This window comes from Strigops habroptila, chromosome 4 (genome assembly GCF_004027225.2).
Source record: "Strigops habroptila isolate Jane chromosome 4, bStrHab1.2.pri, whole genome shotgun sequence".
NCBI classification, from domain to species: Eukaryota; Metazoa; Chordata; class Aves; order Psittaciformes; family Psittacidae; genus Strigops; species Strigops habroptila.
In genome coordinates this window covers 75,621,806-75,642,855 of record NC_046358.1, presented here as the reverse complement: position 1 = coordinate 75,642,855, position 21,050 = coordinate 75,621,806, and the positions used below count along the sequence as shown (strand labels likewise).

Genomic DNA, 21,050 nt, shown 5'->3' with positions numbered 1-21,050 from the left:
TGAGGTGCGGGGCTGGAGGGGGATGCGGAAGGCTGGGCAGGGAGGTTAATGGGAGAAGCGGAGCGGGGACCATTTCTGTGCTGTTGTACTCATCTCTGACTCCCTTACACCTGGCTCCATCCCTCCTGCTTCTCCTGGGGGAAAGGGGACCCCCTGCTGTTGGGGGCTGCTCTTCTTCCAGTGCTTGGTACTACTGTGCCCGCCCTTGCATGCCATCCCTCCTCATCCTCCCCTGGGGACAGATGTGCTGTGGATTTGGAGGAGGGGAGAAGAAAGATGTACACAAGAGTTGAGGGTCTGTTATTTATTTACATAAAAACACAAACTAGTGCCACAGTTCCACCTCTGAGCAAACGGCAGCTGCCTGTGCAGGCCCAGCTGTGAATGCAGACCTATGGACTAAGACCCCTGCTTCACTCCAAGGGCTGTGCGCTCTGGCTGCCCTGGCTGTGGGGCCTGGGGAGGGAGGAGCTGCCACAGAGAGGCTGAAAACGCTCCCACGTCCTCTTGCCCTCATCTGTCACAGTGCTGCGGGCAGCTCCTGTCGCTGCCTGCTTGCCCCCTTCCTTCAGCCCCTACCAAGTGAGCTAAAACTAAACCCCTACACCCACATGCAATGAGGAACCCCCGCGGGTGCGGTGGTGGCAGCGGCAGGATGGGTGGTGCAGGGTGTGTGCCCACAGCCCCTGCTGCACTCAGGCTGTGGCTCTGCTGCAGTGCTGCGAGCCAGCGGGGCCTGGTACCAACCTAACCTACAGCAGCATGCCGGGGCACTTGTCACTAACAGTGTGCAGGTGGGCGAGGGTCTGCCGGGGGCTTTCCCACACCAAAAGAGCCACAGCAGGGGCTGGGAGGGGGCACATGCAGCTGGAGCAGCACTGCAGTGGTTGCTGGGCTGCTCTGGCAGGACGGAGGTGCTGATCAAGGGTGCGGTGCTGCTGCCGTGTGTCCCCCCCACACAACATGCCCTGAAGGGGGCTCTGCCTACGGGCTGCACACTGACCAGGCTGGAGAGGGCCATCACCCACACTGAAACATGTGGCACTGCCCTGTCTCCGTGCCACCACCCGACCACTTCCTAAAAGTGCTTCCCCTGTGCATGCTGTGGGCTGCTTGGCCCCTGCTCCACTCCTGGCAGCATGTGCCTGCAGCAGCTCCCTCCTGCCAGGCACCCCCTGCACTGTGGGGGACCCACAGGCAGGCGCCCCCAGTAGCTGCTGCTCCAGGCAAGAGGGGCCTCACTGGCACCCCCCTCCTGGGAGCATGGGGGATGCAGAGCAATGCCCCATTCACAGCATCTGGGGCCAGCACCCACCTTCCCTGTGCACCCGCGTCACCAATCCAACCGTTCACAGCGAGGACCAGAGGCTGGGGGAGACGGTCGCAGCTCTGAGCGGGAGGGAGCTGGGGACACACACACACACACACACAGAGACACCACCGGAGAGTTAAGCAAAGGAGTGTTGCACACACGGAGACTAGGATGGCAGCGGGAGAGGGGCCGGTGTCACTCCAGTGGCTCAGGCTCCCCGGGTGCTGTTAGCACATGCGCTTGTATGTGTAGATGTAGGCCTTGCAGTTGGGACACGTGTGTGTCACATCCTTGAAGTCATCGAACAGGCAGGGGATCAGGCAGCAGCAGAGATCACACCTGCAGCACAGCAGGAGGCAGAGTGCAGTGAGCTGAGGCACCCAGAGACAGCCCATGTGTGCCCCTGCCTCTAGGAGCCATCTGTGACCCTCTGCTGCCACCGCAGCTCTGCTTGCAGCACCTACCCCACAAAGCAGCATAAGAAGCCGAGAAGGAAGCTCATGAGCCCAATCTCATAGGTGATCTTGGTGGTGATGGCTTGCTGGCAGTGGGGACACACCGTCTGCACTGGGGCGCCCTGGAAGATCTCGCCCTGCAGCACTGTCACGGTGGTGGCGGTCCCCGATGGGACCAGCACTGTGGCTGTGTGGCCGCCGGGAGAGGGGTAGTGGCCTGGGGCCGGGTAGTAGCCCATGTGGGGGTGAGGGCCTGGCGGGGGGTAGTAACCTGCTGCAATGAGAAACGTGCACAGGTGAGCATCTTTACGCATGGCAGGAGAGTCCAGAGCCTCACTAGGGGCCACCCTGCTGCCACACCAGGTATGGACTTGGGGCCAACCCTGCTGCAGGCGCTGTGCCCAAGCCCCCCACCCCGAGGAGCCTCCCTGCAAGCCCCAAAGGGCAGCCCCGACCCCCGTCATGTCCCCCCCACTCTGCTGCCCGGGAGCCACACGCTTCTTGGGGGTCCCTGCCCATCACCGCCCCCTGCGTCACACAACCCCTTGAGGACTTACCTGGTGGCACGTAGGGTCCGGAGGTGTCTGTGGGCATGTGGGGGGGTACGAACCCTGGCTGCGAGGGCGGCTCATATGGCGGGGGCCCAAATTCAGGAGGAGGAATGGGAACCCCCTGGGGTTGTCCCACCACTGGAGGGACGCCATCTGAAAGGAAACATAGAGTCAGCAGCCAGGGCAGGAGGCTGCAGAGCTGATGGGAAGGTGGTGGCTTGGCTGAGTGGTCTGGGGGTTGGCCCCAGCAAGGAAGTTAAGGGGACACAATGTGGGATTGGGGGCACACCCCCCCTCCCCCCCAGCCCCCATCCTCTGAGCCACAAGCCCAAAATCACCCTACAGCAGTGAGCAGAGCCGGGTTCTGAGCAAGGAGTGCTTCTGGCTCTTGTCACTGCCCCTGGGCCCTCCCGCCTCCCCAGAAGGTGGCAGGACGACAGGAGCCGGGTGTCGCACCACGCTCCCCAGCAGAGCAGGGCACACTGTGGGGCAGAGCTGCGAGTGGCCATGCCCAGGGAAACCTCCTGCCCGCCCCGCAGTGTCACCCAGCACCCGTACCTGCCGCGGGGGGCGGCCCGTGCTTCTCCTCTATCAGCGGTGCTGAGGGGCCTCCCGGGTAGGGCGGTGGAGGGTCGCTGGACATGGCTCAGGATGGCCCTGCAAGGACAGAGCCTTTAGAAGAGACACCAGCATTTTTGGCTGCATAGAGGCACCTGCCCAGAGCTGTGCGGTGCTTGGGGAAGGAGGTGACAAGTAACAGAGGGGTCTGGGGCTGGTGCCACCACTGCACTGGCCTCCACACCCCCCCGGGAGGAACAGGGCCACAGCCCCAGAGTTGGACAGGCTTTGGCGCAGGAAGTGAATCCAAAGCATTTGGCACAGCCTTTGGCTGCACAGCCCACGTGCAATGGCAGTACCAGGATGGAGCTGCTCTGCCAAGTGCCGTGGCTGCAGCAGTATGGTACTGCAGATGGGGGAGAGCTGCCCGCAGCCCCCCAGCTCCACCCAGCAGTGACAGGCAGTGCTGCACCCCGAGGGGATGGCAGGACCCCTGAGCCTGAGGCACAAACTGAGGCAGAGGGTGCAAACTCTCCAAATACTCTCATCGAGTGAGTCAAGGTAAGAACATCTTTAAGAGTTGGAGACATTATTTTACATGGGGTAAAATTTACCTGTCCTCTTCCTCGCTGCAGGGAGCTCAGAGGCGTCGACAAAACTGAGAAAAACAATTCAGCTGAGCAGTGAAGTCTGGTCACTGGCTTGACCCACCAAATCTGTGTGAACAGAGACAGCAAGTGAGTTACAGAGATGGAGAGGAGCCACTGCTGCAGCGCTGCCCAGGCTGCCATGCCAAACCCTCGGCGTGGGGAGAGCAGGAACCTCCCCACATGTGCCCCCTCAATGGCACACATGAGGCTATGAGTCCTTGGCACATGGAAAAGCTCCTCCAACACGCTCCAAACTCCAAGGAAGTGCAGTGACATCAAGAAGCCCTATTTCCCTGTTTACTCTGGCTCAGTTTTATCTGGTAGGACGTGACCACATTGGGAATGGGAAGGCTGCCATCAAGCACGGGACACCGTGACATTGCTGTCAGTGCCCAGGGAGCAGTGCTAGGAGCTCCCCTTGCGGTCTGCACACTACGCATTGCTGATCAAAGGGAGAACCACTACTCATTGCTGACCATGGAACTGATCCCACCAGGAGCTGAGCAAAGCCCCAAAGGGACAGGGTCTCCCCAGGATGTCCATATTTCACCCCAGAGGTCTGAAGTGGTGTGTGGCAGACACACAGCTTCAATGAGCGATACCAGGGCAGATGGGGGGTCATCTTCATCCCACTTCTCTCTCCAATTTCTTCCTTAAAAGCCAGGGGAAGGAGGGCCAGCCCATGCAGCGAGCACAGCAGAGCTGCCACAGCACAGAGCACTTCCAGGAGGAGAAAAGCACCCGAAGTGCAGCGCATTGCAAAGTCCTTCTTCTCCTTCAGTGACCTACAAAGCTACAAATTGGGCTGTGCTCTTTTTAGCTTCACTGGGGATGTAAAGAAAAGGAGGACTTATTATTCTGAAAGTAGCCAGCCAACCCACCCTGCACGCGCTGGAGCCTCAGGCATTCCTGTCCCCGTGCCTGCAGGGCTCCTGCATGAGCCCAGCCCCAGTGGAGCACCCCGAGTCCTGACCTGGGGACACGGGGAGCTGCCCTTGCCCTCGCAGGCCAGCTGAGCCCACGGCTGTTCTGATGTACCACATCTCCTCGCCTGACCACTCAGATGCCAACTTCTCGTAATGTAACATCTTCCACCACTCCCGGCCTGGCTCCCCTCATCACCAAAGCAGCTGACCAGAAACAGGAGACAAGGAGAGCAAGAGGCAATCCCACCCACAGCTCCACCGGCTGCTCCAGGTGAAGCAACAGCCCCAGCTGAGCCAGCAGTTAATCCTGCCACCCTGACTAGCAGGAAACGGCAGCCACAAGGGTGACAGACAGCGGGTCTCGGAGCCACGTGTGCACTGGGATGGAGGAAGCTGCAGGGGCTGTGGATCTGTTCCGGTCATACTTGGCAGACTCGGCCACTCCTAATACAATATTCTGCTTATTAACAGAGATCTGTAAAGAGAAGATGTTGGCTGTGTGCCCTTCCCAGGAGGGAAAGCAAGCCTGTTGCTTTTAAGCCTGTTAGAAGCTGTTTCTCCTGTGCTTTCTTCTATCTTAATGTGAGGAGCACAAAACCTGCCACAGCCCGTTTCCGCACACAGCTTCGCCCCGGCGCTGGGTCAGTGCTGGGCTGGAGCTATCCCAGAACATCACTAATGCACAGTATCCACTCTCAAAAGCAACGTGGCCAAAGCAAAGCAACCCAGACCGAGCCAGCAGCACTGCTGCAGAGAGGCAGCTTCCTGAGCAGCACCCAGAAGGGCTGGGAGCCTGAAGCGTGTCCCTTCAGCTGAAGCAGGTTGATGGTATCTGGGCACAGGCAGGAGAGATGGGAAGATTCAGCCACTGAACAAAACCACAGCACTATTTTGCATCAAAACCACAGCAGTATTTTGTACCAAAACATAACCCCAGAAGCACATAACAAGGATTCTCACTGCTGGTGGTTTCTGGTTTCACCTAGCTTTTGGTCTTGCAAAGAGAAACAGGACTTCTCCTGCCCACAGCACTGCCACAGAGAGACAGACTTGGAGTCTGGTGGCAGCTCACCAGAGAGAATGGACAGCAGCAGAGCCTGGGGCACCCAGCATCTCCAGCCCAACGAGCCACTCTGCCCCACATTAACCAGGCTAGTCCACTAAAGCTGAACCATCAGTGCCTTTCTGTGCCATGAAAACAGCTTAGACAGAACTAGCTGTTCTTACATGGGAGGAAACGTGCCCAAACACTGAAGAAACTGCCTCCACACTAGGGCTTACTGGAATAATGATGCCTATAGATCAGCTGAACACCTAGGGGAGAAATAAAAGCTTTACAAATAATCTTGGCCAAGTTTATTGCGTTTAAGTTCAAGGTCTGATGGAATCACCAATGTCCAGTGCAGGTCCTTTGGGAGCAAGGACCTACTGCAAGATCATAAGACTCAAAAGGAGTTGGTTACCAGTAAAAGGATGGACAGAAGAGATGCTACTTCCAGATAAAAATGCACATCCTTCCTGTGCCCTGCATCCCCCGCTCTAGTTAATTAGGGATCAATACCTCAAAGCCCATGGTTCCCATTACTGACACATCCAAAACTGGTGACCAAAAGCTCTCCAAACTGCTTACAGTGGCGATAAGAGGAGCTGCTGTGTTAGGGTCCAGTGTTCCCTGCTGGCTGTATTTCCCTCTGCTACATCCCTGCAGAAACAGTCTGAGATTCAAACACGGCAAGAGGAAAGGCCTGCCCATCCACACAGGTATGGTGGGCTCCAGCTGTGAAAAACAATGGAACTGTGGAGCACAGTGTGATCACAGAACATGGCACCGCCAGCACAGGTCCTGGCTGAACATATAAAATAGATAATGCCACGAAGAGGCCAGTCACAGACAACTCTTGCACTGCCTGGAGACCCAAGGTTTGGTCTGTTAACACCGTTCTCCCCAGGCAGCAGCCATGTGCGCTTCGGGCTGCTTCCTCTTGGAAATCACCAAGGGTGAGACGAACCTGGGAAGGACAGACCAGGCAGATCGCCGGCAAGCATTAACTCACGTGCAAACCCCGACGGTGCAGCACTGGCCCCGTGCAGCCCTGAGTCAGCCTCAGCGCAGCTGGGATCCACTCCCACAAGCAGAAACATCGTCTGCGTTGTCCCTGCTCCTCCTGCGTTTGATGACTGGAGACCCACAACTATTTGGCTTTGTCTTGCCTCTGTGAGCAGCTGCTCCAGCCACTGGGGCAGGAAGCAGCGTTTGTTCACACTCAACCGTGTTCGGTGATGTGGGCACTTCAAAAGCTGCTACTGCACATTTTTGGAGCTCTTCCTCCACAAAAAAAAAATAACTTCCAATATTTAGAAAAGGAAAAAACACATTAAAATTAAATGAATAATAAGAGAAAAGGATGTGACTGCTTTCAGCTTTGTTGCACATCAAAAAGACACATATTTCAGCTTCCAGGCTTTAAAAGCAAAGTCGAGAGTCCTGAACAAGCTCAGCTCCCTGAGGCCAGCCTCCTTCCTTTTAAAAAGGGGAGAGCGTTGTAGCCAACACCACCCCAGTTTTCCCAGTCTCAGGAAAGCTACCTGTGTGCCACGGGCTTCTACCTGGTCCAGAAGGAAATACCAAGACTAGGAAGGCAGACAAATATGCTAAGTATGAACACAAAAAGCAGGTCAGATGCTGGCAAAACATCAGCCTGCTACCTTTTAAGGGGCTTTTAGGGGTAGCAAGAAGAGACTTAACAGAGCAGGGTCAGATGAGAGGTGGTCAGATGAGAGCCATACCCTGACCATGGCAAACCCAATTGCCCTCCATCGCACCAGCATTTCTGAGCAGCATCTCCAAAGCCCAGCCTGGGTGGGCTCTGCAGTGTGTTCTCTGCATTACCCCTGTGCTACAGCGCAGGCCGGGGTACTGCCCCCCCCCCCACGCACAGGCCCACTGCACGCTCCCACACAGCTTGTGGGGATGTGGCTCAACTCCCACTGCTCCCGAGAGCACCACGCGCAATCTACAGCACAGAGCCCTTACCTTGAATGGAAAGACAGCAAAAATCCCTGCTGAGAAAGCAGTGTCAGTGGTTACTTCTGGCTGGGTTTATGTGGAACAAAGAAAAAAAGAGATGTTTTCTCTGCAAGCGAGCCAAACTTCCCCCTCAGCCTTGCCTCTTCCCATGCGCGTTTGCTGCCTCCAGCCCGCACACCATCTCCCCAGAGCCAGGGGGGAAGCAATAAACAGCAGACGTGCTGCAGCCTCCTTTACAAAAAGGATGCCCTGGCAATCCTTGACCAGGCATCACTACCCCTCCTTTACCCCGCTGTTAACCCTAGCAGCACTTCCTCAACTCATCATCCTGGTCCTGGGCAAGACAGCAAGAGGGCGCATGCCTACAACACACTGGCGCAAGGCGCAGAGGGAAGCCCAAATTAAGGACTAACGGGAAGGTCTGTTCTTTTTGTCGGCTGCATCTCCCCAAACACAAGCCTTGCGCCTCCAGCAGCGCTGCCAGGGAGCACAAACCCGCCGTGCAGGAGCAGCCAGGCTGCTGCAGAGCAGCACATTGCTCCCACACTTCTGCAGTCAGATTTCAGCTGCAGAAATCTGCTGCTTCCCGGAGGGTCAGGCTCTTCGTTTGCTGCGACGACAGACAGCTCTGCTGGCAAAGCAGGGCAGGAGGAGCCCTTTAATACAAAGGATTGCTGGAGGAGAAGGTTATTCACTGTTCAACCCAGCTACATCAGATGACCAAAGCTCCCTGCTCTGCTCTACAGCACGTGAATCTCTGGAGGAGCATCCCCACTGCAGTCCTTTACCTTGAGACCTCAGACATGTCTTTTGACCTCCTTGTGCCACTGTCACCCCGCAGGCATATCAGCTACAAGCAGGATCCTCCCTGGAAGCCAGGTGCTGTGTCCAAAGCAAGATTTCTCTGGGCATTAAATCCAAGGCACAATCAGATAATCTCCATGACACAGCCCAGGCTCAGCTGCCCTCAGCCAGAGATTCAAATTACTGCTTTGCACAGCAACTCTGTATGGATGTCAGGAAAACCGTACACAAAATCCCCTTGCTTGAGACAAGGATGGTTTATCTGCAATACCCACAAAGGGTTACGTGCAGGAGGAGCATTTGTCAGGACCTGCTGCTGCCTCTGGGATTCTCTCCAGTGCCATTCGCCTCCAGATGGGCTGACCAAGTGCTTGTTGGCTCTCCGCACCAGGGCTGCAGAAACAGCACTGACAGGGCCTGGATAACCTGAACATCTAAAGAAAAAAAACAGCTGAAATGAAAGAACTGGGGTAGCTCTTTGCTCGGTCCCGGGCTCCCAAACCACAGCACATTGTTATGGGAAGCATCGTGCATCTGCAGCAAGGAGAGGCCATTACCCTACACTTCAAGACTGAACCCCAGCCCTTACACATTTAGGGGCATCAGGGAAGGTTCAGGCGTGCACAGAGCCCTCTGGACCACTACAGGGCAGCTAAAAGACAGCTTTGTGCGCGCAGAACGAGCACAGGCTGCCTTGCAAGAGGTACTACCATTCAGACCTTATCAGCTGGCCTCAAGGCAGACTGCAATACGCTGGGTGTTCTCACGGATGCAAAGACGCGATTTAAAAGTAACATTAAAGACAAACCTGAGATCCTCTGCACCTCAGCAATCTGCTCCAGGGAGACTATGGTGAGAAAAGGAGGGTGCCACAAGCCAAATCTCTCGGAACCAGAGAGCTTTTCCGTGAGACATTCACTGAAGTTATGAAGCTAACACTTGATAACATCCATGGGAAAGCACCCAGCAATATCAGCAGCTGTTGCCTGCAGTCCTGTGTATCTACTTAATATTTCCCCTGAGAGGATAAATAGCGCATTACATCATCCATTTGATATCTAGTTAATAATGTTAATAACATAACCTGCAATAATCTAGAACAACTAAAACCCAGCTCTACTCCAATACCAGTGTTTTTACCATAACACCAAACTTAACTGTGCCACAGGACTAGTTGTTCATTTAAACAAACACACACAAAAACTACAGCTCGAGAAACTGAACAGCAAGCAGAAGTCCCAGAGGAGACTGAGCAGAAGCTCCACAGTTCTTGCATTAAAGTTAGCCACTGCTCCATAGCTTACCTCTGACGGCAGCCCATAACAGACATTTAAGCACGAGCTGGGAAGCAAGCATAGGCAGAATGACCCCCGTCAGTCCCTTCGTCTCCGAACACTGAGGGTTTTAGAGATGAGGTAGCCTGGAGTTTCTCCAGGTGCCACTCCAATTCCTTTACAGCCCACTGGCTCACTGAGCTCTGCCACCAATGGTAGTGGCAAGTTCTGCTCCTCAGTTACCTACACACAAAAGTGCCTCCTGCTGTCACAGTCTGCTGCCTACCCATTTCAATGGCACTTCCAGCTCTCACCCAGAGAAGATGAATATAGGATGATTACCCACTACCCCTCACAGCACAACTAGGGATTTGACAGAGTTCCTTCCCAAAACTATACTAAAAATATTTTATTCCTTTATGCACCCATATTTTTCATTACTCCCTCATTCTAGAGATTTTTTTTGAGAGAAAGTCAAATAATACAGCTATATCATTGCTGAATCAAACTGAGTAGATGTGTGACTTCCATTAAATAACGCAGTAAGCTCCAAGGGAGGGAGAAATTAGAGTCATAGAGGATCAGCACTTTTGTGGAGCTGCATGTCAGTGTCAGAATTAATCAGAGCCCAAGAGCCTATTCAGAATTCCCTTGCAGATTTTGCAACATGATGAAATAATTCTGAATACACTGTGGTGATTCCAGATCCATTTTCCTTTCAAGCGATGTACAAAACATGGTACTGATGTTTTCTTATCCGATCCATAGCACCAGCTTGCTATAGGACCAGCTTCAGTCTCCAACATTAGCATTTTCTACCCTCACAGATCCCCCTACCTTGGTGCCAGAGAAGCTGCTGACATTTAGATTTAACAGGCACAGTGTCACCTTGGGGTTTTTTTCTGAGGACTAATGACAAGTGCTCTATATCAATTTTAGTTAAGGCCATGGCTTTCTCTTTGCAAAGAAGCGTGGTTTGGGGTTAAGCAGGAGTGTGTGTGTAATGTCTAAGATCTCTCCTGAGTCCTACTGCCAACAAAGAGGAGCCATGCACGTCCAGAGACATGCACTGGAGGCACTCCTCTGTGCTGAGGCTGCTCAGGTTATCACACTCACCTTGTTCCTCCCATGGCATGACCAGACTTTCCCATTTCCAGGCCGGGACCTCTCTTCCAGGGTGTCCCAGGGCCCTGCTGGTGTGGGCTCACTCGTCCCATGGCAGTTTTACAAGAGGAGGGCACCTGCACTCCCTGCTCCCAAGCTCAGCTCATCTGGCCTGCTCAGAGGCAGATGACCATGTCCCAGCTACGGAGCGGAAATCCCCTGGGTTAATCAACAGCCACTGACTGTGCCCAGTGCTGGGTCATGTCCAGCAGCACCAGAGGGGCTCTGAGGGAGCACTCGGACGCACCGAGTCACACACAGCTTCTGCCGGTCCCATTTCTCCCTCCAGTTCCAGCCAGACGCGGCTAGCTTGTGCTGACTTCCCGGTCCAAGCAAGTCATTTGTACTCCAATGCATCTCATGACTTTGGTTTCAGTATGCAGTACCCAGTTACTGCCAACTCCTTTGTAACCTCTTCCCCAAAACTGCTGCTACCTGGTGAACAAAGCCACGTAACGAGCTGCTACATCTCTGCCCTTGGATCCTGCCAAAAACTGCTTCCCCATGAGCCCAATTTGCCAATACTGCTTGCTGGGAGGCAACGCACAGCAGTCCTGCCAGGGGAGACAATGAAGGCATGCAAAGCCACATCGTTGGCCTGCCTCATTTAAACATAAGCAGAACTGACAAGAACACTGACCAAGATACAAATGAGCTAGCCAAGTTCAGGAAGATCTGCAGTCAGGCCCACAGAGCTGTACTCCCTGTGAAAACAAGGGTGAAGGAAGAGAGATGATGTCCTCTTACCTTTCCAGGCACAGCTCCAGGCACCAGCCTAGTTTTGGCACATGTGGGACATCACCCAGATACAAGCTGCACCAATTCCAGAACCATGCACAAAGCAAAAAGAAGACCTCTCGCTGAAAATCTAGACACAGCAGCTGGATTCATGGCATTCCTAATACACGGCAACACACCTCCTCAAGTCCCCACTCTACGATTTTCTCTGCCTGTCAAGGCAACACCCCACTGCTTTACTGTTACACTAAAAGCATTGCTGGTCAGAGAGTGCTGAGGCTGAACAGTCCTGAGTGAGCAGTCCTGAGGCTGGGTCACTGCTCTCACAGCTGGGAATGAGCCTGCTGAAAATTCAAGCACATAATACCAAGATGCCCTCAGGGCAGGTAAATAGCTCGTCTCTCGGGAGAACTCAGGACTGAAATCCTCTCCAGAGCCTGATGAAGACACAGCAGCTCCCACAGCTACAACACTAACCAAGCTGAGAACTGTTCGCTCTCTCATCAGAACAGTCCAGCAGCCAGCTCAAACCTGAGCTCCCACTGTGCTAATGCATCCTGAAATGTGGCACCCAAGAGGGAGTCTGAAAGGCTAAAATAACACCACTAAAATACTACTATTATTATTTTAGTACTTTAGTACTAAATAATACTAAATAATACTATTGGTATTTTAGTACTAAAAGTACTAAAATAACAGCACCTGTAGCTTGCAGCCACAAACTCTGGGGGAACCTCGATTCCCAAAACACCAATATGCTCCAGATGACATCTCTGTGGAAGACCTACAACAAACCCAGGGGAAGAGGTGATATTTAACAAGGGAAACAGTCTCCAGTCCCAGCTTCACGCTCTTCCTCAAAGACTACGTTAAGATTCTGCAGGAGCTGAATGGTCACAGCAGAGCAGGTGGGAAGGGCAAGCTGAGCCTTCAGCACATACCCACGCCTCCTGCAAGCACTTCCTTATATACCATAAAGCAGAATAAAGGAACTAAGTTAATTAGAAGACAAACTGAACACAATCTCAAGAAAAGGGCAGCACACATACTCTAGCAGAAGGTATTTATGCAGTGACCAGTTAAAAACTGAAGCCCAAAGGAGTCAGCAGGAGCATGGAAATCCCCTCGTGACTGCCTTCCTCCACTCTGTCTTCCAGTCTTTGTCCTCCCTTCCAACGCAAGGCTCCAATGCTCCCCTTCAGCCACATGCTGGGTGATTGGGACCCCCGAGGACCTCAAAAGCATCCCAGGTTGAAGAATCACCACAGCAGCGGTACAGCGTTGGCTTTAGTCCACGATTTCCTCCCAAAGTTAAGCTGCCCTGAACCCCAGGGGTTCCTTTCCCTCTCTTAAAAGAGTGGCCTGCTTCTTATTTGGAGACATAATCAATAAAAATCAATAGGCTCCTTTTAATTCATCATCAGCCAGAAATCTAATCTCAAGTTAACAGCACTACCCCGAACACAGCTATCACATCTACCATTTAAATTACCTGCTGTGGGCACCAGCATGCATGGATTTTACAGCTGTGGTGAGTGGCGCTGCCTACATCACAGCCACTAATTTATTCTCGGAAAGGCTAATTTAATCTGGCAGTGAATGTTCTCAAAGCTTCTTCACACAGAAAAGCTTTTATCTTGGTTGGCTTAACAACAATACAGCATATCCAAAAACGTGGAGGGATGCTAAAGAACAACACTACCCTTGTGTTTTGAGTCCTCTAGTACTTTTGTCTGAGAAATTTCTCTTGGTAACCAGACTTTGAGAAAACATAGAGTGCCTCTGGTGTTTTTAAAAAGCCAACTGTATTTTCAGGCTACTTCCCCCTCGCATACAACTGTGTCTTGACAGAAAGAGCTGTGCTCTTAATAAAACTAAAACCCAGCAAAGATTGTTTAGTATTAGACACCACGTTCACTTCTAACCAGCTATCTGCTGAGCAGGAGTGGTGGCCAGCATGCCTGGCCCAGGGTGCCACCTGCCACTGGAAGGTGACTTTCCCCAGCTCACCCTACAGAGGAATAAACTTCAGAAGAAATGAAAAAGTTCGCCGTGTTATGGAGCTGTGTAACTGCATCAGGAAGCATTTCAGAGAGAACATCCTTCAGATTTTCAGCCTCTGCCATCCACGGGGGCAATAACTAACAAAGCAATTGGAAACGTTTCTTTTCATTGTTTTAAATTCTAGTTCATACTTTCCCCTCACCTGTGAAAGTAAGCAGAGGCAGCATCCAAAGTCACACTTAGCCATTTGAACCGGAGTGCGCTCCCTCTTAGGTCCTCAATGAGAGTCACTGTATCACCTGTGTCATATGGACAGGGCATGAAGAAGTGGTCCTCACCTGGACCCACACCTTGCAAGGTAGATCACTGGAGAGCCAAGCACAGCCCCTTGGAATTAGAGGGGTTAAAACAAGGAGGTTTTAAGCTTTACAATAGACACAGCCATAGCAGTTTAACCCTCCACACTCATAGGAGTGTCACCATCCTGCTGTAAAAGAAAAGCTGGTGCTGTGCAAGGATTGCAGCCCAGATCATGCCTGAGAGAGCTCCGTTGGTACAAGGGCAAGAACATCCCAGATGACATCCAGCAATTTAGGATGATTCAGTAATGTGGGAACAAGTTAAAAATCAGAGGGAAGCAGAGCATTAAGACAGGCCAGAGGAGGAAAAAAAAAAGCAAAACAAAACAACACAACACTCCCCTTGTTCCTATGTGTCAGGAACTGCTGTCCCAAGAATAGCCTATTCAGAAACCAGGAAACTCAGAGAGCAGCAGGGAAGGGCTGAGTCATGGCCATCTGAAAAAAAACCCAACACAACAAAACAACCCAAAGGGGATGGAAAGAAAACATGGACAGACAGCTGTTCTGCATCTTGGAGATATGAGCAAGTCAATCCAGAACATACTAGCCAGCCTTTATTTTTAAAAGCTCTGCAGACACATGGTACTGCCATAAAAAGCAGTTGACCCTCCCTCTGTTCCTGGGAGGCAAATGTAACCCGGGTTGAATCAGGCTAAGTTGGTGGTGCTTCCCAGCCAGGACATAAACTGCTCCCCATCTATGCCCTGATCTTTGCCTTTATTTGTTCCTCTACAGCATTAGCATCCCAGTATCACAAAGACTTCCAGGCTGAGCAAATGATTTCCACAAGGGAAAGTGTAGTTCATTTCAAGGATGCTACCAGCAGAGGGTGAGGAGCCGTTTCCCTTACCCGCACTCGAAGTGCACAAGGTAAAGCACAATTTGGACGGGTTTCCTGCAACAGCCAAGGAGAACACAAGCGCTCCCACCTCGCAGCCAGCCTCAGCGCTGCCCGTCTCGCCCCCAGCAAGGCCAGGCTATGGTTAAATTTTGCTCCCCATGTCACAAACTGTGTTCCGTGACCTAAATGAAATCAATTTTACAATAATTCTCCTGCGGACAATAATCTTATTCACTCACCCATAATCTAAAAGATTATACGTTCTCTCCAGCTGTGGAAGGAAGCACAAGGGATTTCTAAGCAATGAGGGCTTAATTTTAATACAATTCCTCAGCGACTCCTCACAAAGTGTATCTTTTCAACCAAATAACTGTGTTTCAAAACATGTTTGGAAAAAAAACCCTTTCAATTCATTTTATCTTGCACTGTGAGATACTGATACTGTCAGATTAAAGATGCCAAGGTAAGAAGCAGGAAGACCCTGTGAGTCCATCCCTGCAGAGAGCGGGCTGGCCATGCCTGCCATCCCCAGACTCTGGCAGATAACCTGTGCCCACTCATAGCTGTGCCTCAGCCACCACCACTTGTGTCAGTAAAAGATTCAATTGTTAAATGATGTAAGTCAGGGCTTCCTCTGTAAAGATACTTTCACCAGATACCGTTGTGGAACATCAGTACTCACAAAACGATACTGGCTGAGACCTGGAGCGAGGCGGGAAGTGTACTCTGTCTACACACGCATCCCAATAGCAAGAGAGAGCAAGCCTCTCTGCTTTCCCTTTTTACATCTGCAAAGTCCTTTTAGGGAGTGGGCTGTATTTTTGGGCAGTATTACCATGGGGGGAGCTCCAAAAGCCTGACTTACCCCTCTGCAGTGGTCAATCAGCCTCTCCCTGCAGCCTGCACAGGTCCCCAGGTCTCCCACCGCCTATCCCAGGCAGGGCAAGGGAATGCATCCTGCTGAGAAGGCAGCTCCCACACACCTAACCTCTTCTCAGCTCTGGGACTTGCCGGGATAACTACAATGCCTTCACACATAGACCCAGCCTTTGCACTAGCTCCCAAAATGGAGCTGAAGGAAACTGTCCCAAAGCAAACAGGCTCTCGTGGTTCAGATTGCAAGTAAAATAACTTTTCTCTACGACCACGTAATGCAAGGGGATAAAAAAAGATGAAATACGGCTAGAGCATGGGATGTGCATGTACCATGGTGACATGTGACAGATGGAATTTATGATTGTAAGATGGAATACAAGATGAAAAAGTGTAAACTTAAAAGCTAGAATGCTCCTTCCAAAAGCACATCTTCCAAAACTGTTCATAGGTAGCCAGCCTGTTAATGCAAGGCAGGGAAGATTTTCTTTCTAAGTGCAGAGACTGGGTATCAAAGGGTTGAGGACATACACCATAGGGAATGTACCTGCACATTGGTTCAGGGCAGAAGGAGCACCATCTCAGCACAAATGCTTTATCTTAAATTCTCCTAATCCGTAAGAGACCTGGGTATTATTCCATTCTCTTATGTATAAAGGAGGCAAAGGAAACATAACTATTAGTAATGCAGAATTACTTTACTAATCGCAATAGGTAACAGAGAAGTACATGGCTTAATTTGCAGGGAAAGCCCCAGCTCACTTCATTCTCTGATCCTCTTGGGTTTCATCATGCAAAGTCGAACACACACAGCCAGCAGCTGTTCTTCTCAGTTCCTAAGATGCTAATTACATTGCCATCTTTTGGGGTTATTTCTTATATTTTGTTTTGCTAAATTCAGGCCTGCTAAGAGAGTTCGGATTAAAGATAACTGCACTAAAGTGTGGCCTCATACAGGGGATGCAAGGCATGAAGCAGCTTCCTTCCTACCGCCATTCTCTACCCAGATCTGGGACCAGCACAGGCCTCTCAAACAGCCCTTTTTCACCACCTCAAATACAACAAATTTTACACTGCAGCCACGAGGCACCTCTGAATAAACGAGCCCAAAGCAAAACTGTAACAGCCACCAAGAGTTTCCCCGAGTGTTTCATGCCAGAAACAAAACCTGCGCTCCCCTTGCCTCAGAGACTTTATATTGCTGAAGAAATGGATTGTGATTTCCTATGGCATCTATGCTAATTGTGTTCCCTTTGATCACACACAGATACGTCCTTTGCAGAGACTGTAAAGATCTGACACTGCTTATGAAAATTGCACTGCTTCTCTCCACTTGCGAGATGAATGCCAAGTGCCGATTGGGAACAACAGGAAAATTACAAGGTGAGTACCACATCCCAATGCAGAAGTTGCTCATCATATGTTTTTCTGAAGGAAAAAGAAGGTACATACACATCTGTGTTCACAAATGTGTGTGCTGAGGTGCCTTGCTCTAAATCTTCAGGAGAGTTAGTTTCAGGCTAGAGTACTTTGCCTGCGTAACAGTTGCAGAATCAGGTCCTGGAAGCGAAACCAGCCAAAAACCTCCAACAATTTGCAGAACAGCTGAAGTTCCCACTACAAACTATGTCTTTATCGGGGAGAAGGGAAGAGTACTGTACAATTAAAATCTTTCCTTTTAGAACACCACTGACTGCTGCTAAGAGCCACGAGGCATATCAGCATCTATTTGTTGTTTTCCAATTCTCCTGTCCTGTTTTCAGCAGCTTTGCCCGGATTGGTCTGGGAGAACACCACCTTCTCATCACAGTTTAATGAGAAGTCGGCATACGTGCCTACAAACTTGAAGGTACGTTCTGCCTTTGTTATTATTCTAACCTCCATATTATGCAAATACCATTGTCTCCTTGTTTAACCTTGCAGCCACCAATCTTTTCCTTAGCTTAGTGCAAAGCTGAGTAAATGTGAGCCTGCACGCTGGAAAACTACCACACATACAGAGCCGTGGTAATAGCAGCAAAAGCGATGCACAGCCCCAGTGCAGACCCTAGCAAAGAACTCTACTAAAAAGAGTTAAAAAAACCCTTTAGCTTCTTTCAGTCTATCAGGATAGTCTCTCCTGGTTAAAGGAATTGTAAGAAATCAAATGTATGGCTCTACAGGGGTACCACAAACAGACATAGAACACCTAATTTCATACTTCTTTTTACCCATAAGGAAAAAACTAGCTTTGGATCAGAGCAGATACTAGAAGTCTGTGTATCTCCTTCCAAAACCACTCATCTTCATACCAGAAGATCTTTGCATCAACCACATCCTTTAAATACAACTATTTATCTGCTTAATTCACATCTGAATGGGAAGAAAAAGGTAATATTTTACATAATAAAGTTGCTTTCATCCTTTCTCTTGCTATGTTAGTGAAGCAATGGGAACACTGGCAATGGGAACACTTCTGCAGATGACAACACTGTGCCAAGGACCCAAAACCCCCTGAAACACATACACTGTGGGAGCTGTGGACAGCCTGGCCCCTGGCTGAATGCCCTTCAGCTACAGGAGTGCATTAGCTGTGCTTCATCCAGGAAGAAAGCAGTGGCTGTGCTTTGCATCACTGCATGATTTCCCACGCACAGAAAGCGCGGCTGATTAGGAAGTGAGCTTCAAAAACATGCTCATAAACCAAAACAAGGCACTGACAGAGACACCCTCCCTTCTCTCATAAAAGCAGGTCCAGTCAGAAAAGATGAGGAACAGAATTTCAGGTGCAGGACCTGTTGAGGGAACACAAGAAGAAACTCAGCACGGTCCTCCATCTTCTTAGGAAGGGCTCTGGTTCTGAAAGAGAAGCTCCCTCTCTGTTAATTGTCCAGTCACACTTGTGGCAAGATCTTTTGGTACTCAGCATACAAACACGCACATCCCCTCTCCCAGCACCTCCGTGAGCAGACACAGCACCCGAACCACAGCAGCTGGGGAGGACTGAGCACGTTTGCGCCACGTGGCATCACTCAGGGGACATGTGGGGATGTTGCTCCATCACCCTGCCCTTGCTACAGCCTCATCCCGAATCTGTGCCCAAGCCACACCACTAGACAGCCTCACATCAGTTTCTAAAATCCTTGCCTCCCTAGCTCCAAGCAGGAATTCCTTCCTCACATAATGCCTAAAGAGAACAGCACAGGTACATCACTAAATGCTCACAGGGATTTCCTGGGGCATCGTCACAACATTTAGACAGAGAAACCTTTGGGAAAGAGAAGTTTTCAGCCTGTGCTTTCAACACTGACTGACCCGAGCTCATTTAATTCCTAAAAATTAATGAATGACATACTATGGTTATATACTACACTACATAATACTCATTCTAGTTTCCCCTATAGCCTATTCCAAACACACACTCTGGAAAGCAGAAAGGAAAACCCCATTTCAAGCACAGTTTGAAAGGGAACAAACAGGAGGCTATGCTGCATATTCACAAAGCGTTTCTCAGCTAGTTTTACATTCAGCCCAAACCCACTGTAATTACCATTTAAAACAGCTCTACTTAAAATCATTGTGCCTGACCTACTCAACCACCTGATGTTTCAGGCTCAGCCAGGAACGTGACAACTGCCGGTCCCCTCACTAGTTCTCACTAGTGCAAGACCATCTCCAAGCAGCTTTTCCAGCGACACCTCAGACCAAGGGGCACACACCTCTGTTTGCAGCGACTTGGAGAAGTTTAACCTTGAGCACAACTCCTGCAGACGATCCAGAGGATGTTGGCATGGCTGTGTCCGTCCCAGCCTGCCTGTTCCCACTCCCCTGCACAGTCCTGGAGCTCTTCCTGGGGTCCCAAACCCCATCCCTCCATTTAGCAGCAATCACAAACCACTGTGCTCTTCATAAATTAACAGAGTGCTGCCTTAACAGCTCCTATGCTTTTGCCCCTCCAGTCCCCTGGGAAGGCAGAACCTAGATCTCACCACTCTAATGGTTAAAGACCTTCCAGCCTCTCACTAACATTTATTCATTGGTATTGTGCTGCAGTACCCATTAGCTGAATGAGCTCTCCTCCTTTCACAGCGTTCACACTGCCAGTGTGCTGATGGACAATACCATCCCCATCATCGTAATTTCTCTTCCTGCTTGTCAAGACACCCGAGCTTCTTTCAGCTTCTCTAAAATGGGCTCATCATTCCTGGCCACTGAACGGGCAGTTCCAGCCCAAGCTCATCTCTCCCCAGCAGGGATGACTGGAAACACACGCACTTGTACCTGGGCCAGGTTCCCTCCTCTCTCGGGGATCTGCCAGGGTAACGGGTCATATGCGCCCCCCTCACAACAGTACCCTGCAGGCAGCTCCCCGCCGTCCTCTCCGCAAGCTGGCACGACCGCGGCCGGGCTGGAGCGCTCGCCTTACAGCCGAAAGCCTTTTCCCAAGTACACGACCTCACTTTCCATCCGATTGAATTTCACCCGCGCCCGCTGCTCCAGCCCTCCAGCAACCCCCATCCTCCCGTCCCACCCCTTCCCCGCGCTCCCGAGGGTACAAACGTGCAGCTTTGCCAGGTTTGGCTAGCACGCTGCGGCACTCTGTGGCCGCTGCGGACAGCCTTAAAGACAAGACCAAGTCCAGGGGCTGCCTCCCCCTCGCCCCGGCCCGTACCTCTCCTCCGCAGCAAGCGCCGCAGGCACGCAGCGCAGAGACCTTCCCCCTGCCTGGAGCCGCGCGGTCCTTCCTCACAGCGTTACCCGAGCACTGATCTCCATCCCTCTCTTCGCACCAGCGGCGGGCGGTGCACGACTCCTGCGTGTGTGCCCTCCGCGCTCAGTGGCCCCACGCTCCAGCTGGCCCCGCTGACAGAAGGCCGCCGCGGCCTGTTCGGGGCTGGGGGCACAGGATCCGCCGCCGCCGCCTCTCGCCCGGCCCCACCGCTCCCGGCGGCCCGACCCCCGCCCCACCGCGGCCTGGCGGGGACGCACCTACCGGCTGCCGACTCCCGGCGGCTGCTCCGGCACCTCGCGGCTCCGGGGCGGGGCGAGGCGGGCAGCGGGCGGTGCCGCGACGGGGCGGGCCGGGGCCTGCTTCTCACGCGGGGCTGCTCGCGGCCGGGTCCGCGGCCTACAGCCCCCCACCCCCGGGAGCCTGCTCCCCCGCCGGGCCGGGGCCTGCTTCCCTGCACCGGGCCGCACCGGGCCTAGGCCTGCTCCCCACGCTAGGCCGCAACGGGACGGGGCTTGGTCCCGTCGTTCCCCCCCGCCAGGCTGGCCCAGGACGGGGGCAGAACGCCGGGGCCGCCGCCGGGTAACGTCCCCTGTGACCTCAGCCCCGGGCTCCCACCAGCGGCCACGGCCCGAGGCGCCCCTCGGGCGACCGAAGGCAACATGAGTCTCACCATCACGCTGGCGGAGCTGGTGGACATAGCCTCCAGCGTGGCCAACGGTGGCAGCAGCCAGGTTGGCAGGCTCTGTGTCCTCCTGCCCGGGCCCCCGGAGCACATCCAGCTACAGGAGGCCGTGGCGCA

The 21,050-nt window shown here is 52.3% G+C and overlaps 1 protein-coding gene across 9 annotated transcripts; it reads right to left on the bottom strand.

The window, feature by feature from the left end:
* Positions 1 to 289: 289 nt before the first annotated feature.
* CDIP1 (cell death inducing p53 target 1) lies at positions 290 to 20,589 on the bottom strand. Of its 9 annotated transcripts, none has more exons than XM_030484805.1 (6): positions 20,509 to 20,589; positions 3,491 to 3,592; positions 2,877 to 2,975; positions 2,325 to 2,471; positions 1,777 to 2,041; positions 290 to 1,651 (listed from the first exon to the last, which is right to left on the bottom strand). In XM_030484805.1, exons 3-6 carry the CDS (start codon positions 2,959 to 2,961, stop codon positions 1,540 to 1,542), a joined length of 609 nt encoding a protein of 202 aa, XP_030340665.1. In that variant the 5' UTR covers positions 2,962 to 2,975; positions 3,491 to 3,592; positions 20,509 to 20,589; the 3' UTR covers positions 290 to 1,539. The 9 variants fall into 9 exon arrangements, with proteins under 9 accessions (XP_030340665.1, XP_030340667.1, XP_030340668.1 ...); XM_030484807.1 differs by having other exon boundaries at positions 20,513 to 20,574; XM_030484808.1 differs by having other exon boundaries at positions 20,192 to 20,530.
* Positions 20,590 to 21,050: the final 461 nt, after the last annotated feature.

Bases quoted from the DNA above. Each gene is read 5' to 3' on its own strand.
- CDIP1 (XM_030484805.1), bottom strand. From the start codon at position 2,961: ATGTCCAGCGACCCTCCACCGCCCTACCCGGGAGGCCCCTCAGCACCG. The intron at 2,472-2,876 runs GTACGGGTGCTG...GTTTCCTTTCAG, and splicing joins CGGGCCGCCCCCCGCGGCAG to ATGGCGTCCCTCCAGTGGTG. The intron at 1,652-1,776 runs GTAGGTGCTGCA...GCTGTGCTGCAG, and splicing joins TTCTTATGCTGCTTTGTGGG to GTGTGATCTCTGCTGCTGCC.